The 27,407-nt window shown below is 50.3% G+C and overlaps 1 protein-coding gene and 1 pseudogene across 1 annotated transcript in view; one reads left to right on the top strand and one right to left on the bottom strand.

Annotated features, from left to right (window-relative positions):
* Positions 1-332: 332 nt before the first annotated feature.
* LOC136120788 (NADH-cytochrome b5 reductase 3 pseudogene) lies at positions 333-1,224 on the top strand (annotated as a pseudogene).
* Positions 1,225-5,010: 3,786 nt separating this feature from the next.
* AP1M1 (adaptor related protein complex 1 subunit mu 1) overlaps positions 5,011-27,407 on the bottom strand; it is a 29,211-nt gene continuing 6,814 nt past the window's right edge. The window contains exons 3-12 of the mRNA XM_065873274.1: positions 25,874-25,941; positions 24,012-24,142; positions 23,024-23,171; positions 14,495-14,621; positions 13,300-13,442; positions 12,764-12,835; positions 12,091-12,249; positions 6,312-6,437; positions 5,600-5,675; positions 5,011-5,437 (exon numbers count right to left, since the gene is read on the bottom strand). Of these exons, the coding sequence (XP_065729346.1) occupies positions 5,415-5,437; positions 5,600-5,675; positions 6,312-6,437; positions 12,091-12,249; positions 12,764-12,835; positions 13,300-13,442; positions 14,495-14,621; positions 23,024-23,171; positions 24,012-24,142; positions 25,874-25,941 (1,073 nt within the window). The 3' untranslated portion in view covers positions 5,011-5,414. The remainder of the gene's footprint in view (positions 5,438-5,599; positions 5,676-6,311; positions 6,438-12,090; positions 12,250-12,763; positions 12,836-13,299; positions 13,443-14,494; positions 14,622-23,023; positions 23,172-24,011; positions 24,143-25,873; positions 25,942-27,407) is intronic.

Genomic DNA, 27,407 nt, shown 5'->3' with positions numbered 1-27,407 from the left:
ACCCCCAGCTGCTTTACAGATTTGTTGTCTTTTTTTCTTTATAAATTTTACTGAAGTGTAACATATATACAGAAGAGTGAGCAATGATAAATGCTTGATGAATTTTCAAAAGTGAGAACACCATGTAACCTGCATCCAGATTTTTAAAAAATCACTGATATTTTCTAATTTCCATTACATTTTCTTCTTTAATTACACATGGTAATTTAGAAGTGTTCTTAAAAACTATATTTGGGCTCGGTGACGTGGCGGGGGTGGGGGAGCAGGCCCAGGGTGTGGCGGTCACGGCGGCGGCGGAGCTAGAGCAGAGCGGAGCCACCACAGAGGCCCGGCTGAGCACGTTGGGCCACGTGGTCCTCTCCCCAGTCTGGTTCCTGTACAGCCTGCTCATGAAGCTGTTCCGAAGCTCCACCCCAGCCATCACCCTTGAGAACCTGGACATCAAGTACCTGCTGCGGCTGATTGACAAGGAGGTCATCAGCCTTGACACCTGATGGTTCCACTTTGCTCCGCCGTCGCCCCAGCACATCCTGGGCCTCCCCGTAGGGCTAGCACATCTACCTCTCGGCTTGAATCGATGGGAACCTGGTCATTCTGCCCTACACGCCTGTCTCCAGCGATGACAAGGGCTTTGTGGACCTGGTCATCAAGGTTTACTTCAAAGACACCCACCCCAAGTTTCCCACTGGTGGGAAGATGTCCCAGCACCTGTAAAGCATGAAGATTGGAGGCACCATTGAGTTCCGAGACCCAAATGGGCTGCTGGTCTACCAGGGCAAAGGAAAGTTTGCCATCTGTGCAGACAAGAAATCCAACCCTGTCATCAAGACGGTGAAGTCTGTGGGCATGTTTGCAGGAGGAACGGGCATCACCCCAATGCTACAGGTGATACGTGCCATCATGAAGGACAGGGATGATCACACCGTGTGCCACCTGCGCTTTGCCAACCAGACTGAGAAGGACCTCCTGCTGCGGCCGGAGCTGGAGGAACTGAAGAACGAACATTCTGAGTGCTTCAAGCTCTGGTACATGGTGGACAGTGCCCCTGAAGCTTGGGACTACAGCCAGGGCTTCGTGAACGAGGAGATGATCCGGGACCACCTTCCACCCCTGGAGGAGGAGCCGCTGGTGCTGATGTGCGGACCCCCGTGCATGATCCAGTATGCCTGCCTGCCCAACCTGGACAGCGTGGGCCACCCCAAGGAGCGCTCCTTCGCCTTCTGATGGGCGGGTCCGGGCTGGCTCCGCCCCACACTCACCGTGCCCTGTCTGCACCCACCCCTCCTGCTGTTGTCTGTTAACACCACTCTCCCCCACATCTCCTGCCGCGGCCGGGTTCAGCCTGGCCTGCCCGTGCCTGGGAGGTCACCCCGCTGGGCTGGTCCCCAAGGGGCCCCTTTGGGAGCAGGGCTCTGTTACAGGTGGGCTGCTGTCAGCCACCTTTAGGGCAGATTCCTGTCTGGGCCTCACTGGAGATGCCCTTCCCCACCCGCTCCTGGCAGGGGCTGCTGGGTGAGAGGCTGCCTCGACCCCAGGGTACAGCAGGCCCGGCCAGCAGGGAGTTGCACTCTCCCTGGAGCTGGAGTAGGAGGAGGGGGTTGGCCGAGGGCCCTTCCAGCTGGCACATGGGCCCTCCCAAAGCCTCAGCATTTCCGCAAAACACCCAAACATTCGGGCAGCTTTGGAGGCTCCAAGCAGTCGACCTCTGATTGACCAGCTTGGGGCCCCGGGCTGCCAGCCCTAATGGCAGAGCTAAGACGATGTATTTATCCCTCTGTCCCAGACCCCCATCCTGCTGCCCTCACCCCAGATGGGGGAGATTTTGAGCAGAGCCTCTTGTCTGAGGGATATTCTCAGTGGCCTCGACGTTGCCTTTAGAACGCAGCGTGTCAGCCTCTTGCATATCGGCTTTTTAGAGTCATTTATGAGCAAATTGAAGTAAACCTTTGCTAATTTGGAAAAAAAAACATTATATTTGTAAATATTTTAAAGAAATTCATTTGTTGTTGAATTCTAACTTAATTCTCTTGAGAATTCCTTAGAGAATGTGGACTCTAATACCAAGAATTCTTGGGAATTTGTGAAAAGTGTTTCAAGGTCTAGTACACTTTTTTTTTTTTTTGGCCTTAAGTCTACTTGGTCTGATATTAATATAACTACATGAGGTTTATTTTGGTATTGGTTAGCATTATTTTCAACTGTGTTGTGTACTTATATTTCAGGTGTATATTTCACAAACAGGATATAGCTGGATTTTGTATCTTAAACTAGCAGGTTTGCTTCGTTTACATTTATTGTGATTCCTAGCATTTGGATTTATTTCTACAATCTTATTTTGCGGTTTCTATGGCACAGTAGGAAAAGTTGTGCAGTTTTAAGTGTTATTATTAAAAGATTCTTAGGACACCTTGTATTTATCCCGCTTTTTCATGCTCCTCTCTCCTTTCCTGTTGGTTTGTTAAAATTTTCTTTAAACTGTTTCCCAACCACTGATTTGGAAGTTATACAAGAATATCTAGCATTTTTAGAGTTTAGTCCATCTTCTTCCCAAACAGTAAAAAGACCTTGGGAGGTATGGATGCCAACTGCAGGATGCTGTCCAGAATTTTAGTTGTACCTTATGTTACTACTCAGACATTACTAACTCATCACTACCACTGCCTTATATAGTCAATGATAGTTTAGATATTCCCAATGTTTTCCAAGCTTTTTCAGCAATCCTCCTCGTCTCTTTCCTTCCTCCTGCATTGAATCCTTTTTTGTTGTTGTTGTTGTTGGCGGCGGTGTTGGGTCTTCGCTGCTGTGCACGGGCTTTCTCTAGTTGTGGAGAGCAGGTGGCTACTCTTTGATGCGGTGTGCGGGCTTCTCATTTTGTGGTGGCTTCTCTTCTTGTGGAGCACGGGCTCTAGGTGCATGGGCTTCAGTAGTTGCAGCACACAGGATTCAGCAGTTGTGGCGCATGGGCTTAGTTGCTCTGCAGCATGTGGGATCGTCCCAGACCAGGGCTCAAACCCATGTCCCCTGCATTGGGAGGCAGATTCTTAACCACTGAGCCATCAGGGAAGTCCTGAATCTCCTTGTTGTACGCCAAGTTGCTTCGTGACGGTCTGCTATCGTTAAACTTTTAATTTTGTTCTTTGGCTGGGCACAGAATTGGTCATCACAGACTAGTCATCTTCTCTTAGCAATTTGAGCCTATTTTTTTTTTTTTTTTTCCGGTACGCAGGCCTCTCACTGTTGTGGCCTCTCCCGTTGCAGAGCACAGGCTCCAGACGCGCAGGCTCAGCAGCTATGGCTCACGGGCATAGCCGCTCCGCGGCATGTGGGATCTTCCCGGACCAGGGCACGAACCCGTGTCCCCTGCATCGGCAGGCGGACTCTCAACCACTGTGCCACCAGGGAAGCCCTTGAGCCTATTCTTTTCCATTCTTGCAGTTGTGAAACCAGCTCTCAGCCTAATTGCTTTTTTCTTTTTTGCGTGTGTTGTGTGTTTTTATCTTCTTTGCATTGCTTTTTATGATCTTCACTGAGTCTCTAATGTTCTGCATTTTGACTGTGATGTTTCTTAGTTTTAGACTTAGGTTTATTTATCCTGATTTGGCCTCACTGGTTTCCTGAATCTGAGAATGTAAAGATTTTACATTTAAAATGTTTAATTTTGGAAAATTCTGGTCATTGTCTCTTTGTATATTGTGGCTCCCCAGGGTCTTCTGGAGGGAGGCCACCAGGGCTTGCTGCAGATGTGGGCATGCGAGCGAGGGGTGGGGCATTAAGGGTGCCTGCGAGGGCTTTGGCCTGAGTCCTGGGCCAGGGCAACGTCCTTTACTCCACACGGTAGAAGGCCAAGATTCCACTCAGGCTGATGCCCACTAGACCTCCAAGGAGGAGCTGGGTGATATGGGAGAGGGAGAAGAAAACACAGTCCTTGAATGTAAGAGGGTGTGGGGCAGGCAGGGCCATCAGCATTGGAGGGACAGTGGGTGCAGGTGCCTGCAGTGGGAACACAAGCTCCTCCTGCCCATGTGCCCACCATGATCCCCTCTATGGACCAGGCAGCGGTTCTCAGACTCCAGTGTGCACGAATCACATGCAGAGCCTGTTAACTGGTCTCCTGGGCCCCATCCCGAGACTCTGCCTCAGCAGGTCAGGGTGGGCCTGTGAACCTGCATTTGCAGTGAGCTCGAAGGGGACGCTGATGTTGCTGGTACCAGGACCACACTCTAAGGAAGACCACTGGGCTGGGGAGGGATGGGGGCAAGCTGCTGGTGATCTGAGGGTTGGGGGTTGTAACAGTCATCTCCGATGAGAGGGATACATTTTGCTCATGTGCTCTCCTCTGTGTGGCCCCCCTAGAAGGGGTGGCCCTGGTGGCCCAGTGCAATGGCTCTGCCATCCCACTGCCTGCTCCCGTCTTCCCTGGGGGATGTAGGGGCACTGGGAGCTGGTGACACCACACGGAGCCACACACAGGTTAGCGTGAGCCTGCACCTCCCCCTGGTCATCCATGGGGAGTCAGTACCATGCTGCATCAGATGGAAGGCAGGCAGCATGTGTAACTGATGGAATTTAATGTACTCATGACACAAACACAGACAGGGTTGAAGGGGGTGGTGTCCAAGCACAGATGTGGATGACCCGTGCACCCCACCCTCTGAGGCCAGGGGCCCTTCCTGGACCCCACCTCCCCTGGTGGGACAAACACTGATGTGGCTGAGTGACAGCATTGTGTGGCACAGGCTGGCCCTCAGAAGGCGCCTCTGTTGAAGCCTATGCGTCCAGGCCAAGGAGCCTCCAAGGCACAGCCATAAGCTGCAGCCTCCGATCAAAGTGCCAGGTTCTGGCCCGATGTGGGAAGGCGACCCAGCGTCAGCCTCGCTGGGGAGGAGGGCGAGGAACGGGGAGGCCCTGTCCTCGCTAAGTGCTGCCTGAGCGCTGCAGGATGAGGGGCAGGAGGCGTGGCCAGTGAAGTTCACGTAAACAGCAACGGACCAAGACAAAAATCATAAACATACAACGTTCAACAGAATGGCAACAAAACGGTGGCCCTGCCAGCCCGGCCAGACAGTGGTCTGGCGGGCGTTTCCCAATCTTTTCGTGACTAGGAGCTAAACAGCACAGAAGGCTGTATTTGATCTCTGGAGGGAAAGATTTCTTTCCTTCCCTTCAAACTGACTCGGGGGCAAAGAGACGAGACTTCTTGAAGATAAGCCTCTTCTGGGAAAAGGGACTTGGGCGATGAGAGTGGCGATGGCACAGCAGGTGCGCCTGGAGGAGGAGGGGCCCCTGGGTGGAGCCGGGAGGGTGGCTGGTGTCCAGGGGAGCCCTTCCTTCCGGCAGGCTTGGCAGGTGCTTCCTCCCGGTGCTTCCACCAGGAGCCCCAGTGCCGGGCCGGGAGCGTTGGCCACCGTGGCCCCTCACTGGGTCCGGAGCTGGTAATCTAGGAGTGAGCAGGAGGCGTCTGTTGTCTGCTCTGCACCCTGGACCCACCTGCCCCGACCCTGGGGCTGCTCCGTGAGCACCACCCTGGGGACAGCAGCATGCCCACCCAGGGACCTTTTCAGCACACCCCCGACCTGCCCCACGGGTGGGCCGCACGCACCTCCGTTCTGAGTGATGTAACGAACCCACGGTAGGGCCTGGTAGCCGCTCTTCTCAATGATCTTCAGGTAGCGCACCTGGGGCACAGGTACCAGGGTCCTAAGCATGCACACACCCCCATCCCCCTTCCTGGTCCCCGCTTAGTCATTCCTCCCAGGGCCAGGCTGTGACCAGGAGGGCGAGGGAGGGGGCAAAGGACCTTGATCTGTCTGAACCTCTCTGAGGCTGAGGGAGGGTGGAGGTACTTCTAGAAGATGCGGCAAAGAGCCAGATGTGCTCTCTCAGGCACAGCCCTCTAGCAGGTTCCTGGAGAAGGGGTCCCGTCCAGGGTTCTCTTCCCCATGCAGGTCTTCTGCGGAGGTGCCCAGGAAAACGGGTCCCATGGTGGCAAGCGTGTGGATGCTAGAGGCTCGAACTCTAGTTTTGGGGACTGAATGCGTCTCTGAGCTTTGAGCTCAAGCACAGGTCAGGTCTGAGTGAACAACTGTGGGCCTCTTTCCATTAGGGCCGGACTGCCCTCGGAGACAGGCAGAGCCGGGAGCACCGCGGAGCCCCGGGACAAGCCAATAAGCACCCTTTTCTAACTGGTTGCACTGATGTCTGTCACCTGCAACCCTCTGAGCCTGGACTGACACTTGGTCCCGGTCCCTGTGAGGCCCCCCTGGGCCTGTCCATGTCTGCTCTGGGGCCCTGGCAGCCCTGGCCGCATGTACCTGGATGCCGGAGGTAGTGAAGTAGGGGATCTCAAACTTGACACTGATCGGGGGCTTGCCCTCCTTGTCCTCCGCCTCCACGCTGGGCAGGCCGAAGTGGGCCCGCATCAGGTACTCCTTGCCGCCCTGGGGGAGAACACAAGGGTGGAGGTGGTCAGGCTGAGGCCCTGGGCAAGCTCAGCCAACAGTTGCCCCTGGAGAATGCCAGGCTGCTGGCTCGGCCACCAACCTCTTCCTGTGTGACCTGCAGTCACCCAGTGCCTTGGCTTCTCCAAAACACTCATACTTGTCCTCCAGGCCTCACGGGCTGCCCCCACCAGCCCTGCTGGGGAAAACTGTTGAATTCTGAGGATGAAGAGAAAATTTCACAAGTTGCCAGGCACAGAAGCTTAGCTGCTTCAAGGAAAATAAAACCAACAGGCCTTGGGAGGGAAGAACAGAGAGGGAGAGCGAGCTCACAGCGCAGATGTGGGCTGCTGTGGGACAAGGGCCCCTACCTGCCCAGGCCAGAGTCCAAGTGAACACCCCCAGAGCCCAGTGTCAGGAAGGTGTGTGAAAGCAAGAGGGACATGTCAAAATGAAGAAAAGGGAACAGGGAGAGGCAACAAAAATAAGAGACCAAGGTTGGGGGCTGACTGATGAGCTGGCCCTGGGTCTTGCCCCCAAAGGGCATGGCTCTGGCCCTGCAAGCTGAGCAATGACTGCAGAGATGGTGCTTGGAGCAGGGCCAGGAATGACTGGAACCCTCCTCTCGGCCACGAGGAGTCAGGAGTGTTGGCCTGGTTGTCCAAGCGCCCGGTGAGTCTCACCCAGAACAGCAGGGAGGAGTGGGGAGCACAGCTCTCGTCACACCCGGGACATGGAGGGTTTTGATCCCCATGCGTCTGGCAACAGGAGTCACTGCCGACCAGAGCTACTTCTGCATGCCTCGGGCAGGGCAGGGCAGGGGAGAGCCACGCCTCCCCAGGGCTGAGCTCACGCTCCCCTCCCCCCAGGATGAAGCGAGTGGTCAGTCTCTGCTCATCAGTGCAGGAATGTGGACTCTGCCTGACTCAGTGCTATGTGCTGAGTGCAGATTCTGGGACAACGAGGGGAGAATAATGTGGTCTCAGCAATAGACGAAGCAGGCAGCAAAGGAACAAAATCACCTCCATCAGCCTGTGTGTGAAACAACCTGACCAAAAATCTGAGCCTTATAAAAACAAAGTGGAGGGGCTTCCCTGGTGGCGCAGTGGTTAAGAATCCACCTGCCAGGGGCTTCCCTGGTTGCACAGTGGTTAAGAATCCGCCTGCCAATGCAGGGGACACGGGTTCGAGCCCTGGTCCGGGAAGATCTCACATGCCACGGAGCAAATAAGCCCGTGCGCCGCATCTACTGAGCCTGCGCTCTAGAGGCCGTGAGCCACAACTACTGAGCCACTGCTCCTAGAGCCCGTGCTCCACAACGAGAAGCCACCTCAGCGAGAAACCCGCTCACGGCAACAAAAAGTAGCCCCCGCTCTCAACAACTAGAGAAAGCATGTGCGCAGCAACAAAGACCCAACACAGCCAAAAATAAAATAATTAATTAAAAAAAAAAAAGAATCCGCCTGCCAATGCAGGGGTCACGGGTTCAATCCCTGGTCCGGGAAGATCCCACACGCCACGGAGCAACTAAGCCAATGCACTGCAACTACTGAGCCTGTGCTCTAGAGCCCGCGAGCCACAACTGATGAAGCCTGTGCGCTCTAGGGCCCACGTACCGCAACTACTGAGCCTGCATGCTGCAACTACTGAAGCCCACGCACCTAGAGCCCGTGCTCCGTAACAAGAGAAGCCATTGCAACAAGAAGCCTGCACACCACAACAAAGAGCAGCCCCCGCTCGCTGCAACTAGAGAAAGCCCGCACACAGCAACGAAGACCCAAACGCAGTCCAAAAAAAAAGGTTAAGAGTAGTAATTAAAGAAAAAGCAAAGTGGAAAATGAAAGCAAAACAATATGCAGAGAGGCAGGCCCTCTCTGGGGGTGGGGGTGGAAGTCTGCAAGCCTACCTTGTGTCAGTCATGTCCACGTAAATGGGTTTACTTCTCCTATTAATGAGAAAGACTTAGAGGTTGGCTCACAGACCAAAACCCAACTCTACACTGTGAAAGCAGAGTGAGAAAGGCTAAACCAGTAGAAAGAATGGGTGAAGGCATGCCAGCCAAAGTCAAACAAAATAGAGCAGGGCTGCTGCCACAGCGGAGAATTCAGGGCAAAGAATTACAGGTGCAGAGGATGACAGTCCACATCCTAAAGGCTATTCCTATGATCCACAGGGAGGATACAACAGATAGGAGTATCGATGCACCAAATAACATGGCGGCAACTTTTGTTAAGCAGATGCTACAAGAGAGGAGAAGAGAACCAGAGGAAGGCAGAGCTGGCCCAGCTCTCTGTCTGACTGATGCTGTCATGGCATCATGGCAGACCTCACGGCACACGTGTCAAATTCTCGACCCCAATAACAGAGGCCCTATCTTCCTCTCAACTACATATGGGATATTCACAAACTTTGACCTTCTATTAGTGCACAATGAACACTTCAATAAATTCTAAAAGTAGAAACAGCATGAATAACATTCTCTGGTCTCAAAGCACCAAATTTATAGTGAAGACAAAATGGAAAAAACCCCTTGACCATGAAATTCAAACAAGACAAAACAAAACAAAAAAACACTCTCCATTCAATTACAGAATTTCTAGATAATATCAAATATTACATGCCAGATCTATGGGCTATACAGCTAAGGCAGGGTTCAGAGGAACATTTGTGGCTTAAATATTTATTTATATCAATACAAATTTTAAAACAAAATAATCAAATTAAAATACAGAACTTGAAAACTAGAGCAAAGGAAGGATGAAGAAACTCAAATTAAAGACTTATAAAACTGAAAACTATTATAACAAATAAATTAAAAAGTGAATCTGGAAAAAAAAATACGCAAACCACCAGGTAACCTCATCAAGGAAAAAAGAAGGCAAAAGTACGCAAAATAAGATATAACAAGGGAGAAGTAATTGTCATAAGAGAAAGGGAAAAGAAGACACCAATTTTCTACAACTCTGTGTAGACAAATTTGAAAACCTGGTTAGGATGGATAATTTTGTAGTAAAATACAATTTACCTAAACTGACTCCAACAGAAATAGAAACTCTAAATGGTCTAATTTCCACAGATGAGGTAGAGAAAGTAACAGAGATACAGATGGTCACACAGCCAAATTCTACCAATCCTCTCACGGCGAGATGATCTCAAGGCTACTTAAACTGTTCTGCATCATGGAAGAGGGAGACAAAAAAATAATGAAATGGGTACAATATTGATACCTGATAGAGACTGTACCAAAAAAAAAATCAATCTCAGTTATGGATCTCAATGTAAAAATCCTACATACAATGTTAACCAACAGGATTAATAGCACATTAAAGAGAAAACAGATCATGATCAAGTGGGGCTTGCCAGAATGCATGGATGGTTCAAGATCCATCCTATATTAATACAGGAACTTACAGACACTGAAGAGGCATTTGGGTAAATTCGTTGGCCATTTGTGCTAAAAACACAGTAAAGGGGACTTCCCTGGTGGCACAGTGGTTAGGACTCTGCACTCCCAATGCAGGGGGCCCAGGTCTGATCCCTGGTCAGGGAACTAGATCCCACATGCATGCAGCAACTAACAGTTCTCACGCAGCAACTAAGAGTTCGCATGACACAACTAAGGAGCCTGTGTGTTACAACTAAGGAGCCTGCCTGCCCCAACTAAGACCCGGCGCAACCAAATAAAAATAAATATTTAAAAAATAAAATAAAATAAAAACACAGTAAAGTAGGACTGAAGTGAATTATAGCCCAAAGCAGCAACACACTTAAGAGGGGAAACCCTGCCAGCTCCAGCTGGGGGCAAAGCCAGGAGGCTGCTCTCTCCACCGCCATTTACAGGCAATGGAGACAGCAAGTGAAGCAGTGAGACGCCAGAAGCCATAAGGTGCCCAAGAATGGGAGAGGAAAAGGGGAAACTGCATCTGGCTGCAAACAGCGTGGAAGGATATCTAAAAACCCATGAGAATGGAAAGAAAAACTACCACAAACAAAAAATTTAGTAAGGTACCAGTACACAAAATTACCATACAAATGTTAGCAACCTGTTGTAAGATACAATGGAAGAGAAGACCCCAGTTACCAAAATATCAACTTAAAAATTATCTTAATGAAAAATATGCAAAACCAGAAGAGATCTTTGGGGTGTCCTGGAGGCAAGGAGTGTTCTGTGGTTTTTATCCGGTTCAGTTGTGTTCACTCTGAGGAAATTCACTGAGTTGTACACATATCACTTGTTACTTTTCTGCATGTTATATTTAAACAAAAGTACCTTTAAAAACAATGGGAGAGGCCATATGAGGTATATATAAGGCAAACATTAAAACATTCCCAAAAGGCACAAAGGTGAGAGTGGGGCAAGGCCATTGATAGGATAATTCGGCCTCAAAAAGGTGTTAGTCCTTCCCAATTAACTTACAAATTTAGTGCAAACAAACTGATTCTAAAATTTATAAGAAAAAATGAAACAAGCAAGAGTTGCCAGGAAACAGACAAGCAGTGAGGTTGTGGGGAGTTATGGTGGGGGTAGGGTTGGCCCTACCAGATGTTAAAACATAGAATAAAGTTAAAATGTGGCCTTGCGGCACGGAGAGACAGACAAGAGGATGCTCAGAAAGAGACCTAATGCCGCATGAAAATTTGATTTTTGAAAAACACGGCATTTCAAACCACTGGGGAAAAGATGGGACTTTTTAGTGAATGATGTTAGGAAACTGGATAGCCATGTGGGAAAAGATAACGTTGGATCTGTATGTCACCCATTTACCAGACTGTGCTCCAAAAGGACCTAAAGTCTAAGGTGAAAAATACTACTGTACTCGTTCTAGAAGCAAACATGGGTGAATTGCTTTATAGCCTGGAATGGGGAAGCCTTTCAAATCATGACTTAAAATCCAAACGCAATAAAAGAAAGACTGAGAAATGTGACTACATTAAACAACACTTAAAAGAAGAAGCAATCAGAAAGGTTACACAGCAAAAGACACCAGAAGCAAAGTCAAAAGACAAACACCAAACACTGAGAAATACCATTTGCAACTGATATCAAAGAAAAGGTACTAATCTTGCCCATGTGTAAACAGCTTTTGGAAACTAAGAAGAAAATGAGCACACTTGATAGAGAAGTGAGCAAGAGACAGCTCCTACAGTTTCCCGAGAAAGAAGCACCAACGGTCCTCTGAGACGTGAAAGAGTGCTCCATCTTGTTTATCATGAGAATGGCAACGGGCCGCACCCTGAGTCGGCACAGCCGCTTACCCATCTTCCAGTCCCAGGGCACTCTTTACACAAACCCAGACTCAAGTGCTCAAAATCCTGAACACAAGCCAGGTGGCTATACCGGCCTGTGGGCTGGGGCAGGAAGTGCTCTACCTTCCTGGAGCTGGTGCTGGATTCCCGTGAGGCTCTGGCCCCAAGGCAGTCTGTTCCCCAGGAGGGATGTTGAGCTCTAAACAGGAGTGTCAGTGGGAGAAAGAAGGAGGGAGAGAGGGACCCCTGCCGTGACTCTGAAGACAGGCTGGTTCCCACACAAGAGGAAGGTGGAGTTCCCCGCTACCCTGGGCCCCAGCCCCACCCCTGCCCCAGCCAGGCTGAGCAGAGCAGGCCTCTGCCCATGCCTGTCTGGAGGGGGTGCCCCGCCGAGAAGGGTGCTCACCGGGAAGGACTTGATGGACCACACAATCTCACTGTTCTCGGGGACCCACTTGACGCTCCCCACTGTCGTCTTGAACTTGGGTGAGTCGGCATCGTTGGGCACAGGGATGTGGATCTCCACGTTGTTGGCTGTTGACCGCCGCTTGAACTGGCTCTTGGCCTGGAGACGAGGCCAACGTGGCCAAGGTTGCAGCGGGCGAAGGTGAGACAGCCTGGCTCCCACCCAGCCTGCTCCTACAAGGGCCACATGCCCCTTGGCCTGGCCTCTGGGAGTCCCACTCCCACCACCGAGCTGACCCCCACGCCCTCTCCCACCCCCTGAGGTCTTCCTTAAGCTCAACTTTGGATGGTCAGTCTCTGCCCTCCTGTCCCCTTGGCCTTTGGGACTCCCGATCCCTCCCTCTGGCCCTGGCCTCCAGGGAAAAGGTCTGTGTGACCAGGGCTGGCCTGGGCTAGGTGAGGTCACTGAGTGGCAGAAGTGCTCCACCTGGACACTTGGTCACAGGCCACTGCCACGGTGGCCGCACACAAGATCCGGGCAGTGTGTCCTCTCTGTGCCCAAGGCCCCGGACAGGCCAGAGATACCAGAAGGCCTGCACTAGGCGGGGGAGCCCAAATCCCCCCTCTTATGCCCCACACGCCCGGCTGATGCTGCGTGCAGGATGCACACACACCTTGATCATGTACTCGATGCGGCTGTGGGAATGCTTTTCAATCACAGACTCGATCCAGATCAAGGGCTTGACCTGTCGGGGAGAGTGAAGATGGCGCTCAGAACCAGTCGTTTTACAAAGCCCTGCTTCACAGAGGGGAAACTGAGGGCAAGGGACCACAGGTCCAGGTGTGAGCCCAGTACACTGCTGCTCGGGGCTCCACAGCTGGTGCCAGGATGGGTCAGAGCATTAGAGAAAATGCAGACAACATCACCGAGGACGCTCTGGTGGGGATGCCTGGGAAAGGGGCAGTGGTGTCAAAGGGGTCTGGCCCCTCAGCTCAGAAAGTTCGGAGCCTTGCATTGTCAAACAGGCTCCTTGGAGCCCAGGCTGCTCATGGGGAGCTGTGCCCATCCTGGGCATCACCTCACAAGACGTGAGACTCGCTGTGGACGGGGACGGCTCCCAGCCAGCAGGGAAGAGGAGGGAGGCTGCCCCAGGGGAGGAGCAGGGGCGGGGGCCTGGGGGCCCTCTTGGCTGGCGGCTGGTGCACTCACATGGGTGTTGAGGCGGTAGGACATGAGCTCGAACTCGCCATCGGGTGGGATGAAGGAGATGGTGCGGTCGTTCTCAAAGCGAGAGAGCCGCACACACTGGTGGAACTTCACGTCCTCCAGCTCCACGGACTTGCTTTTGCCACCTGAGGGGAGGTGGGGGTGAGGGCGGGACAGTCCCTAGGCCCCCCAGGCCACTCTCTCAGCAATGCTCCCACTGTCTAGGGTTCACTCCTGACAGAGCAGAGCAGAGCTGCCCCCGGATCTGTGAGAGTATCTTGGGCCACAAACACCAAGGGGGCCGGCTTCTGAGGCAGCCACGCCCCATCTCTCCTCACCCCGCTGGAAGCCCCATTACGTCCCAAGATTGGGCTGAGGACAGGTGTAGTAGGCCTAGTTCACAATGAGTCCCCAGCCAGGGTAGCTGCCTGGGACATGTTTGCTGAATGATTAACAGACCCCACTGGGGGTGCTCGGTGATGGCTTGGGGCTCCCTAAGGGCGCCGGTCCTGTCATCCCTGGGGTCCTGTCTTGGTTTCCCAGCCCAGAGAGGCTGTGTGGGTTGAGCTCAGTCTTGAGAGGGGAGCTGCTCTGATGGGCTAACGTCAGAGAGGCCCTCACTAGCGATGCTGCAGACGTAACTATGACAACACGCGCCACTGCTCTGGCCGCTGGTGGACCTGTGGTTGGCGGGGAGGCTGGTGGTCCAGTTCGCAAACACGGAGCCCCAGCCACCCTGGGCTCCTGAGGCCGCTCTGGCCATGCCCCACCATGGGAAGTGCTACATCCAGGCCAGGCAGAGCATGCTCGAACCACTGTGTGTGGCTTTTGAACAGCCCAGACCCAACGCCAGAGGTGAGGGCAGAAACTGGGTCTGGGAGGGGAGAGCGAGCCCCGCAGTACCTTCCAGTAGGGTGGAGTTGAGGACCTGTTGTATGATGCTACATGTGCTTTGGCACCTAAGGTACTCACCTGCACCTCTGGCCCTCGGAGCAACAAGGGGGTTTGACTTGAGTATTTTCACTCTCCCATGTCCTCTAAGTCCAGGTGTTAGTTTATTCGTTTTCACAGTTGTCTTGTAAACAACGTGCAAATGTTTCTAAGCCAAGTGCCTGAGATGAACTTGTTGTTCATCACGCAGGTGAACGGTCCCTCAGCTGCCCCAGGGGTGAATCCTGGGCCCCGGTGGCATACTCACGGCCCGTGTTGTCGAAGAGAACCTTGTCGTTGAGGCCCAGGCGCAGCTCAGGCATGCCCGACAGGAAGACCCGCATCTTGATGGAGCCCACAATCTCACTGCGTAGGACGTTACCGTTGGCACTGACCTAGGGGGTGGCGAGGAGGGGGTAAGGGGAGGCCCCACGCACCGGTCACTGTCCCCCACCACGCTGTGTGACCCTCCTGGCCACTCCCATTCTCAAAGCCCTTCTCACTGTCCCCTGAGATGGGGAGGCAGTGCCAGGCCAGGCCAGGGAGGCAGACACTTACAGGTCCCGCCTTCTAGTCCTCAGGCCACACTAGGCTCCTCCCTCGCAGATGGGCCAGGTGATACTGTGCCTGGAGTCCTCTCTGAGGGCTCTACTCTAAGTTGCTCTTGGGATGCCCGGGGCAGACCTGGTGGCTTGAGGCTGTGTGCTCGGCTGGCCTGGGCAGGGACTCTACCAGGTCTGCTCATCGGCTGGGAGCAGGCCAGACTGACTTTCCTGGAAATCTCTGTTTCTCCATGTGGGGCCTGGCAAAGTCCCTAGGGCTTGTTGAAGACGGAGCTTCCCGGACCCTGCTCCCAGGGCTGCCCTGATGTCTGATAACCACCGATCCAAAGTAACAACAGACTTAAGCAAATACAATCACAGCTACAACACTGACTGAGCAGCTCCTCCTCAACAGGGCGGGGCTGTGACTTGGGCTACCTTTTAACTTCTGTGCAAACCGGAAGGCATCTGAGAGTGCAACTAAAAATCACAGCAGGACGATGGGCAAAGCCGGAGACTGTCCTCAGGGGGCCAGGCTGCTGGAGCACCTCTCCTTGGGCCCATTTTAGAGACGAGGACACTGAGGCACGGAGAGGATGCCACACGCCGAGGGCACAGAGTGGCTGGCAGAGGTGCTGGGGCCACAGCCTGGACCACCACCCCGTAGTGCCATTCTGCATGAGGCCACATCCACACCAGCAAGGGAAACAGAGGGCTACAAACTCAGAGGCCCTAGGGCCATATGGGCCGTTCCTTGGAGGGCCTGAGTTTCCGACTTCTGCAGAGAAGCAGGAAAATCTGTCCAGTCTTTAACTCAGATGTCTGCAAGTAACACGTGCACACATGAAAGCCCTTCGCCTCTGAGGGAAGTGGAGAACTGAGGCGCCATGTGGACGATGACCCCGAGAAAGGCACAAAACAGGACAGAAGGCCCTGCAGGGTGTGGCTCCGTCACTTCCCGTCGCTCACCATGCTCTGACCACGCTGGCCTCTCACTGTCCTCGCCTCATCAGGCAGCAACCTGACCCCACAGCACACAGAAGCTGCTTCCTCCTCTGCCTCTTGCCAGCCCTGTCTGCCTGTCCATCCATCCTGGCCACGCTCGGGTGAGGGGTCATGTCAGGCTGCTCACTGCTGGGTCCAGCACGAGGACAGTGCCTGGGGCAGCGGGCACTCGGCGAGCCCGTGCAGACATGGCCCTTCACCCCTGGGCTCTGGGCAGCTGGCACTACCACCTGCCTTACTCTGCGGGTCCTCCGTGTTCCCCGCCGACAGTCTGCCCTTAGATCCCCTTCTCTGGGGGGCTATCTCCCCTTGGGGAGTTGGGACTGCACCACCCTCTATAGCTGAATGATGGGAAAGAAGGCTCAGGAAGTGGAGACAAAAGCCATGCAGCCTCTAAGGCTAATCCTGGCCACCTGGGCAGCAACCAGGACGGTGCTGAGGCGTGACTGGCAGCCCAAAGCTGGTGTCTTCCCCAGGGTGGGCATGGAGGAGACGTTTGCCAGGGGATCGGCTGCCTAATTATACTAGTACAACAAGATTCTCAGAATCTGGAGGCCAATGTTGACTCTGAAGGCCGCCAGTTCTGCAATCAGACTTAGGAAGGTGTGTTCCAACGTGACTGGGATGTCCATACCTGCCTCTTGCTGCCCCTTGTATGGAAGAACGGGGGTCCTTGGGCAGTGCCATGTGTAGGGACACACTGCGGCTGGGACGCCCCTGAACTCCCAGCACTTTCCCAGGCAGTTGTTTATAAGCTGCTCCCTGGGATTGCTTCTCCACCTGAGGACACCCTACAGCCATGTTCTGGGCTCAGTAAACAATTCAGACGAAGGTCCTCAGGCAGGAGGGGAACGCAGTGAGTCAGGCCACTGTCTTGCCTCATGGCTTAGTAAGTAAGAGAGCAAATATGTTTATATTCAGTCCACTGGGAGAATCTTCTTGGAAAGCACTGTTACTTAGCAATTGCATGTCTGGGAACTCGGCCCTCCGGAAATCCTGCCCAGATAAGGGAGATGCCCAAACACACATCTGAGGATGAGCATTCATGCTCATTTCTGCCCTGGCTGTAACAGTCAGAAATGGGCACACCTAAGTGGCCCACGTGACTGGATTGGCCCAGCCAGTCCTTGTCTGCCCAAGTAATGGGAGTGAGGCCCTCTCCCGAGAGGTGACAGGCAGGCTGCAGGTGAGATGGAACTGGCCTGCATCACCCTTTCTCTACCACTGACTACAGCTATAAAACCTGGGCAGGATGCATGGGCAACTACTGGAAGACTGAAAAGGTGGATCTGGGAGGAGCTGACTGAATGAGCAGTCCTCCCTACCCCGCTACCCACATGAAAGCACAGCAGAAACCTGGAAGTGGAACCAAGAAGTATGGTGCAGTCAGAGCTTGTGGAAGCCTCTGGCTCTAGCTCCAGGGCCAGAAGGGGAACTCCTGCCGCTCAGGAGTATGGATATCCCTCATTTACCCTCTTTTCTCACGTCCCAGGCCCTAGGCAATTCGGCTGCCTTTCCGAGAGGGTGGGGCAAACCCAGGATTTCAGCCCAAGTGCAGACAAGCGCAAGAGTAGGAATCTAGAGCCCCGAGTTTTGGGCCACAGAACCAAAAAGGGAAGCCCCCAGCCAGAAAGCACCAGGTAGAGAGCAGAGAGTGAAAGGTTCAGGTAAGCAACCTCATGAAGTTGTTTATGTCTCCAGATCTCTCTAGAACCAGGCATGCATGGATATGATCCTAATTAGCATACCAAAGACATCAAGAACCAAACTCTCCCCAGTCCCTGAGGGACCACTGGGCAGTGCATATTTGGGATAGATTTAAATAGCAAAGGGCACAAAGGCTTTGAAAACTGAACTGATTCTCATGGCCCATAGAGTGGGGGTTGAAACTTGTGGCCTGAACCTAACCAGGACAATTGTCAGCTAAAACAAACAAACAAACAAAATCAACATTTTCTGTATAATTTAAATAAGACCTAGAATCTTACCCCAGGATATAATCTAAAATTACTCAGCATACAAAGAACCACGAAAATTTCAGCTCACATGGGAAATACAATCAACAGACACCAACAATGATATGGATATTGGGATTATCTGACAAAGACATTAAATAGCTAGGATAAAAACTGCAAACACTCTTGCAACAAATGTCAAACTAGGAAGTCTTGGGAAAGAAACAAGACTATAAGAAGAGGAATCAAATGGAAATTTTAGAACTGAAAAATACAATAACAAAAAAATCACTGAATGGGCTTAATAGCAGAATGGAGATAACATAGGAAACGGTCAGTGAACTTGAAAGCAGATCAATAGGACTTATCCAATCTAAACAATAGAGAGAAAAAAAAGATGGAATAGAATGAACAGAGCCTCAGAGACCCTTGGGACAATAACAAAAGGTCTAACATTTATGTCACCAGAGTCCAGACGGAAACGAGAAAGAGTGAAATGGTGAAAACATATTTTAAGAAATAATGGATGAAAACATCCCGAGTTTGGTAAAATACATAAATCTACAGATCCAAGAAGGTGAACAAGCCCCAAACAGTAGGAATCCAAAGATATCCGTACCTAGACACATCATAAGCTATCTGCTGAAAACTAAAGACAAAGAAAAAATGTGGAAAACAGCCAGAGAAAAACAACACATTACCTACAGGGGAATACCGATTCGAGTGGCTGTGGATTTTCATCAGAAACCATGGAGCCCGGAAGGAAGTGACACAACATTTTTAAGGTACTAAAAGAGAACTGTTAACCCAGAATTTGATATCCAGTGACAATATCCTTTTGGAATGAAGATGAAATAAAGACATTCTCAGATGAAGGAAAACGAAGGGAATCTGTAGCCAGTAGGCCTGTTTTGAAAGAACTGCTAAAAGAATCTTTTTAGATGGAACTGAAATTGTACCAGAAGGAAACCTGGAAAACTGGAAATGAGGGGAGAGCAACAGAAATAGTAAATATCTGGGTAAATATGGTAGAGTCTTCTTTTTCTCCTCTTGAGTTCTTTAAAGTATGTTTGACAATCGAAAGCAAAAATTTTAACACTGTCTGATATGGTTTTCAATGTATATAGATGAATATACAGGACAACTCTATAATGGGGCAGTAAAGTTTCTAAATTCCAATTGAAGCTGTAAAATATTAACTCTAAGTAGAGTATTTTATAGCAACCACTAAAATAACTATACAAAGAAAAAAAAGGTAGAGTGAAGAAACAAAATGGAACACTACAAATGTTCAAAAAGATCACAGAAAGATAGGAAAAGGAAACAAAGGAATGAAAAACAGAAGGCAAGTAATAAAGTGGTATATTTTAATCCAAGCAAATTAACAGTTACAGTAAGTATAAATGCTCTAAATATATAAAAGGCAGAGACTGTCAGAATGGATTTAAAAAATGACTCAATTATACGTTTTCTATAAGATATATGGCACAGGTAAGTTAAAAGTAAAAGGATTAAAAAAAAAAGGAGTAAAAGGATAGAAAGACATATACCATGTAAACACTAATCAAAAGAATTCTGGAGTGACAATATTAATAGCAAAACAGACCTCAGAGCAAAAAAATTATCAGGAATAAAGAGGGACATTATATAATGATAAAGGGGTCAGTTCACCAAGAAAACAGAAGAATCCTAAATCCATTTGCACCTAATAACAGAACTTCAAAATATGTGAAGCAAAGACACAGACAAATTCACAATTATAGCTGGAGATTTTAATGCTCCTTAGTAACAGGTAGAACCAGTAGACAGAAAATTAGCAAGAATTGCTAGAAGAATTGAACAATGCCATTAACCAACTGGATTTAATTGGTATTTACAGAACACTCTCTCCAACAAGAGCAGAATATACATTTTTTTCAAGGGTACATGGAACATTCACCAAGATAGATCATATTCTGGATCATTAAAACAGGCCTTAACAAACTTTAAAGAATTGACAGTATATAAACTATATTCTCAGACAATAATAGAATTAAATTAAAAATCAATGACAGGGACTTCCCTGGTGGTCCAGAGGTAAAGAATCCGCCTTACAATGCCAGGGACGTGGGTTCAACCCCTAGTCAGGGAACTAAGATCCCACGTGCCACAGGGCAAATAAGCCCACGTGCCACAGGGCAAATAAGCCCACGTGCCACAACTACTGAGCTTGTGCACCTCAACTAGAGAGCCTGTGTGCCTCAAACTACAGAGCTCACGTGCTCTGGAAGCTGCGTACCACAACTACAGAGCCCGTGCACCCTGGAGCCTGGGCGCCACAACTGGAGAAGAGAAAACCTGCACACCACAGTAGAGAGAAGCCCGTGCGCCACAATGAAGATCCCACATGCTGCAACTAAGACCTGATGCAGCCAAAAATAAATTTCAAAATATATATATTAATAAATAAATCTTTAAAAAAATCAATGACAATGAGATAACAGAAAAACCTGCAAACATTTAGAAATTAAACAACACTTTTATTAAATAAGCCATGGGTCAAAAAGAAAGTCTCAAGGGAAATTTAAAAATATTTTGAACAAAAATGAAAATCCAACATATCAGTGTAGGATACAGCTAAAGTAGTGCTTAGAGAGAAATTTATAGCATTAAATGCTTATATTAGAAAAGAAGAAAGTTTCAAATTAGTATCTTTAGTTTCCACTTTAAGAAACTAGAAAAAGAAGAGCAAAATAAGCCAAAATCATGAGGAAGAAAATATTAGAGATAAGAGCAGAAATCACTGTGATTGAAAACAGAAAAATAATAGAGGAAATCAATGATATCAAAAGTTGATTCTTTGTGAAAATCAATAAAACAGATAAACCTCTCATAAGACTGGCAAAGAGAAAAGAAAGAACATAAATTACCAATATCGGAAATGAAAGAGAGTGTATCAGTACAGACCCTGTACACATGAAAAAGGTAATAAGGGAATACTATAAACACTGCATAGAAACTCAGTTAGATGAAATAGATCAATTTCTTAAAAACAGCAAACTACCAAAACACACTCGAGATGAAACAGAAAACCCAAATAATCCTATAACCGTTAAATAATTGAAATTCGTACTGAAAAATAAGTCTCCAGGCTCAGATAGTTTTGCAGGTGAATTCTACCAAATAGAATTAAAAATAAGCAATTTACAATGGCTTCCAAAAAATGAAATAGGTATAAATCTAACAAAAAATTTGTACATGGTAAAAACTAGAAAATGCTGATGAAAGAAATCAAAGATGACCTAAATATATATAAATATATATATACTGCACTCATGGATTGTGAGACTTAATATACTAAAGATATCAAATCTCCCCAAATTGATTAATAGGGTTATTTAACACAACACCAATCAAAATCCCAGACAAGCTGATTCTAAAACTCTACACAAAGGAGCTAAAGAGCTAAACAATTTTGAAAAAGAAGAATGTTGTGAGAGTCACATTATCTGATTTTCAGACTTACTATAAAGTTACAGTTATCAAGACAGTGTGGTTATTGGTGAAGGAACAGATATACAGATCGATGGAAAAGAACAGAGTCCAGAAATAGAGTTACACAATATGGCCAATTGTTCTTTGACAAAAACGCAAAAGCAATTCAATGGAAAAAGGATAATATTTTCCAAAATGATTTTACAACAAATGAAAAAAAATGTTCAATATGCAAAAAAATGGATATATGCCTCACACCTCAAATAAAATTTAAGTCAAAAATATCATAGACCTAAATGTAAAACTATAAAGCTTTTAGAAGAAAATTTAGGAGAAAATCTATATGACCTTGGGTTTGACAATGAGTTCTCAGACATGGCACCAAAAGCTTAATCAATTTAAAAAAACTGACATTTGGACTTTCTCAAAATTAAAAACTTTTGCTCCGTGAAAGACAATGCCAATAGAATGAAAAGAAAAGTGACAGACTAGGAGAAAATATTTGCAAATCACATATGTGACAGAAGACTTTCTCCAGAATATATAAAGAACTTTCAAAACTCAACAATCAGAAAACAAACAACTCAAAAATGATCAGAAGATATGAAGAGACACTTCTCCAAAGAGCATAATGACGACAAAGAAGCACATGGAAAGATGCTCAACATCATTAACCATTAGGGAAATGCACATTAAAGCCATGATGAGACACCTATTAGGATGACAGAAATAAAAATGTTGATCAAGGATGTGGAGCAACCGGAACTCTCATCTGCTACTGGTGAAAATGCAAAAATGTTAACAGCCACTCTGGAAAACAGTTTGGCAGTTTCTTACACAGTTAAACATATACTTACCATATGACCCAGCAATCCCACTGCAGGGTATCTGCCGTAGAGAGATGAAAACTTCTGTCCACACATAAACCTATACATGAAATGTTTATAGCAACTCTTTCAACAACTGCCAAACATTGGAAACAACCCAGATGTCCTTTGATGGGTAAATGGATAAACATACTGTGGTTCAACATATAAAATAAACAAATATAAGAAGAAATAAACTTTTGATAACAGAGCAACTTGGATGAATCTCAAAGGCGTTATACTGAAAGAAGCTAGATTCAAAGTGACACACACTGTATGATTCCACTCATACAACAATCTCAAAAAGACAGAACTAGTGATGAAGACCAGATCAGCAGTTGCCAGGGGTTGGGAACAGGCAGGAGGGTGTGACTACCAAGAGGCAGCATCCAGAGAGGTTTCTGAGGTGATGGAGCTGTTCTGATTCCTGGTTATGATAATGGGTACACAAATCTGTACATGTGCTAAAATTCATAGAAAATATGGTCAATTACCAAATAGTAACTTAAAAAATAAAATTAAAAAACAAACAAACATACACAAAACAGTAAAAACCAAAACACCCCAAAAACAAGTCACAGGAGAACTACATCTTATGCTCTCAGTTTCACAGAAAAACAATGTATGTCTGTATATCTACAGCACAAGGTCCCAAAGGATGACAATGAATCCTTAAGCAATGTGGCCTTTCTGATTACAGAGCCCTTCACTTTCAAACTCTATACACTGCTTTTTTTTTTTTAATGATGTGCATGCATTCACTCTAAATAAGAAGAGAAACTAATGAAGATAAAACAAGCTCACATTGCAATGAGCAGCCCAACCTGAATCCCGCTGATCTGCTATCACACAGAAACCACCTGTTTCTCAGGGCCTTGCTAGTTTTAAAAGTAGAGCTGCTTTTATTTCCAATCATGGAGAAGATAAAATTTTAAAAAAAGAAAAGGAAGCCTACCAGGAGATTGACGGACTCAATGACGTCCAAGAACACCTCGTTCTTCCGGTACTTGATGCCCTCAGAGCGCCAGGACACTGCATTGGTGACGGTGGCTGGGGGCCGTGGGGCCCCTGTTTCCAACTTGTGGCCTTCCTGAGTTATGTACCTGTGGGCCCGGGCTCACAGTTAAGCAGCGCAGGCACAGACATTCTTCACAACAGCCCCTCCCTGTAGCAGGCGCCAGGAAAGGCAGGCTCTGGTTTCACCTGAGGCTGTTTAACACAAGAATATCTTACGATTTCCAAAGCCTCCAACAAACTCTTCAGTTACAGTGAGTGCAGAGTGGTCACTTTTAGGGAGCCAAGGAGACAGTGTTGGTGAGGAAAACAAGAAGTGGGCATGAAGTGCTCCCCCGCTGGGGGTGCAGAAGGGACCAACCTCCTAGGGGTGTAAACTGGTGACCCTGATTCCACTTAGGGAACAACAGATGTGAGATGTGCTGAAGTTCACGTGGCTTCTCTGAGTGTCCCTCTACTCCCCTGTAAAATGGGAAGACAGCACCCCTGATTGTGAATGGAGTGAAAAAAGTGCTTGTACAGGGCCTGGTTCACAGGAAGTGCTTAATCCACGGTGACTGTTACTTGATGGGCAGGATTCCAAAGGAGGGAGATTTTTCATCATAGCTTCATTTATGACAATAAAAACAAAGGCAGGTGACTCCCTAATAACAAGCCATTTAGCACACTTCTGTGGATGGAAATGAAGACCTCGCAACAGGAAAAATGCTCATGCTACGCACGGATGCTGCGTGGAAAAAGGACCCACAACTGTCCCAGTGACTTAGTAAACTTCTGGTGCGGCTGGAGACAGGGCAGGGGGACCAACAACATGAACATACGTTTGCTTCCTCCACCTCCAAACCTGCTGACGACATCAATGTTGTGACGTCACCCAGGAGGGGCCTGACCCCCGCCCCCCATCCCCGGGCCCCATCCCACCCACTCACTCCTGCAGGATCTTGCTGTCTGTGGTCTGAGGGTAGCCGAAGTCCATGAGCTCATCCAGCAGCTCGTAGATGATGACGAAGTTGTCGCGGATACTCTCCTCTTCCAGCTCCTTGAAATACTCTGAAAATACCTGTGGTGTTGCGTGGGGGGCAGATCGTTGAGAGGAAGGACGAGGAGGGGATGAACGCTTGCACGAGTTCATTTGCCCTTCGTGCCCTGAGGCCCCTGCTAACAGCCCTTTTGTCCACGAGCTGCGTTTGTCCATTTCCCAGAGTGCTATGGACGAGGCCTTGGGCTCAGGGAATGTGGGCAGGAGGACAGCAGTGGCCGCCTACAAGGCTGGGGGAGTACAGGCGTCAGGCCTGGTCAGAAGCCCCACCCCTGCGGGCCCACTCTCTTCCCCTCCCTGACAGACACTCCCAGGCCTGGGGCCCCTTCCCATCTTCTCTTTAATCCTGACTGTAACTATCACCCTTTGCCTCTGAGCCAGGAGTGACTCAGGTGAGGGACAAGAACCACTGTGGGGGGGGGGGGACAAATGGCTCTTCCAGCCTCCTCTGGCCTCCCTGAACTCCAGTCTGTACAGCTGTGCCTGCAGACGAATCTGCCCCATTTCAACAGAAAATTAAGAGGATCAAAGCAGGGATGCCAAAGGAGACAAAGGGAAGAGGAGCTTGGTCGAAGCTCTTTCATGAGCACAAACACTGAAGCAGAAAGGCAACGCCAAACATTTCAGGGAGGAGAACCTTCCTCCTTCCCGCTTCCCCGTCTCCACACCCCAGGACTGCAACCGCTGGGCCTCTCCTCTGAAATCACAGGCAGCGCAGCCCGGCCTGCGACAGCTCCGGAATGCAGGCCTCCTCCTCAGTCTGCACCCGGGGCCTCCCCGGGGGACATGCTGCTCTCCTGCCCCCATGTCCTCACTGCCCACACCAGCCTGTTCCCCAGCATCTGGCGTAGATGGCTCCTGATCGGGCTGCACAGGGCACCATCTGAGGGATGAAAGCTTTCCTGGGCCCACCCCAGGCCTCCTGGGCCCAGCTGCCCACTTTCTTCAACCCCACAGCCCCCACTTTGGCCGCACCCCTCCATCTCTCTCCTGGAAACTGGCCTGGCCTCCCAGCTGCCTTCAAGTGCTTTTTCTACTCAGCAGCCAGAGATGATCTTACCTCGAATCAGGTCTTGTCAGTCTCCTGCTTAGTGCCCTCCACCATCTCTCGCGAGACTTGGAATGAAATCTGAACTCCTCACTAGGCCCTGTACATCCGATCCGGCCCCTGCCTACCCCGCCCACCCCTATGGTCTAGCCCTGTCACCTTGCTGATAGCAGCCCCACACTCTGTCCTGAGCACACTGGCCCACCTGATGTTCCCTGACTGCACCACGTGCACTCCCCCGCCAGGGCCTTTGCATGTGCTGCTCTCTGCCTCCCCAGCTGTCAGCTGGGCCTGCTGTGTGTCACCTCTCTCCAAGGTAGGGCCTCAGGCCTCTGTGCCTTTAGGCTCCGCCCCCCCAAGATTCTGAACAGAACTTGGCTCCGCCCTCCTCCTGCTTATCCCACCTTCCTAATCTCTGACTCATCTGGTTACCCTCCACCCTTCCACAGCCAGCTAGGGGGCATACCGGTCCCTCTTGGAGTCATGGCGCACCTGGCCTGAGCCCCACCTCCTGTTCACTTTCCTCTCTTCACCAGGCAGAGGGGCAACTAAGGCCACAGAATCCCACTCACGGATCACGTGGAGCTCCCCCATCTCACTTCTGGGGTTCCAGCTCCGAAGTCCCTAGGGATGCTGCAGCCCTCGGGAGGCTGGTGCAGTGCCAAGGCGACGGACACCCCCATGGCCCCTGTGGCTCAACTCACCTGCACCACCTTGTAGAGGAAGGAGAACACCAGTGACACGCACGCGTTCTTCTTAGAGGTGGCGACCACTGCGTGGCGGCTGCAGTCAAGGAGCAGTCAGAGGCCTGGGCTGCCACCCCACAGACCCCAGTTCACTGCATGTTTTGGAGCCACCCCAAGCCATGACTCGGCCCTCAGCGGGTTACCGACCTCCTGGTCTGAGCTGGGCCTGGGACACAGCAGTTACAGCCAGAGGAGGTCCCGGCTCCCAGGGAGCGCTCAGCTGACAGAGGGGCAGCAGGGGGCACAGGGAACCCACCCAGCTGCTGGGTAGCGGGGGCTGCCCTGAGGTGATGCCTGAGCTGAGGGCTGAAGCCCAGGGTGTGGCAGAGGGCACTTCAGGTGGGATGAGCAGCCCGGGGCAGGAGGAGGCAGTGCGGGTCATCCAGGAGCGGAAAGCAGGAGCACTGCCAGCCCTTCTCCAAAGCCCATCGCTTACGTGACCCTCCTGAGGTCCAGGGCTCCCCAGGCAGGCTCTGGAGGAAGCAGCCGGGGCCAACTGTAGCTCCAGCCTTTCTTTGAGCCTTTGCCCCTGAAGCAAACCTTTTGAATGAAGCCTCCATTTTCTCACTAGTATGATGGGGGCCTGAGGGTGGACTTACTGAGGTGATGTATGTAAAGTGTCTGGCACACTCCCTCTGATGGGCGGCGGGGGACGGCGGGTGGGTGTGGGGTATGTCCTCACCTCTTGGGGTCAGTGTATACTGGGCACTTCCTGTTCCTCTCTCGTTAAAGGGCCTCAAGCCACCCAGGGAGGCCAGCTCCTGTGCACTGCGCCCTGGCCATTCACAACAAGCCTGTGCCGCTCCAGTGCCAAGCTGTGAGCTCTGGGAGGGAGAAAGGGACTGCCTCTACCTCACTTCCTGCCTCAGCTGGCCCAGCGCAGGGCCCCAGGAAATGGAGCTGGGCCAGTCAAAGGAGTGCTGGCTTCCCATCTCTAGTCCAGGCAACATGCCGTCCAGGTGCTCTCTAAGGAGGGGCAGAGGGCACCTCTGACCCTCATGGCTGGGCCTTGCTGGAAACTGCCACCTGACGATGGAACTCAGGCTGGAACTCAGGCAGGGTGTGCTTGGCACTGGCACCCAGAGGGGCAAGCCCTCGATGTCTCCTCCCTGGCTGCCCATGCGTGAGACACTGGGGCCCAACTGGAAACTGGTCTGACGGCTCCTGCTGTGCTGACACAGCTGCCCCTCCCTCCGCTCCATACCCGGGCAACCACTGCCCAGACCCAGGGCAGCTTCCAAGATAGCCAACTCTTGGCTCACAGGCCACCTGTCATACTCTACAGAGCTGCCCCTGAGGCCTTCCTGAGAGGGGTGAAGAAACAGAGGCACGATGAAGGGAGCCAGACCTCAGGGCACTGGATGAAGGTCCCAGGCCAACACCTCCCACCCTGTAACATGTACACAAATCACTAGGGATGGCCTTGCTACAATGCAGATTCTGACCCAGCAAGGCTGCATGGGATCTGGGATTCTGCATTTCCAAAAGGCTC

Source organism: Phocoena phocoena, chromosome 3 (assembly GCF_963924675.1).
Source record: "Phocoena phocoena chromosome 3, mPhoPho1.1, whole genome shotgun sequence".
NCBI classification, from domain to species: Eukaryota; Metazoa; Chordata; class Mammalia; order Artiodactyla; family Phocoenidae; genus Phocoena; species Phocoena phocoena.
The sequence above is the reverse complement of the archived record's forward strand: the minus strand, read 5'-3'. Positions and strand labels throughout refer to the sequence as shown.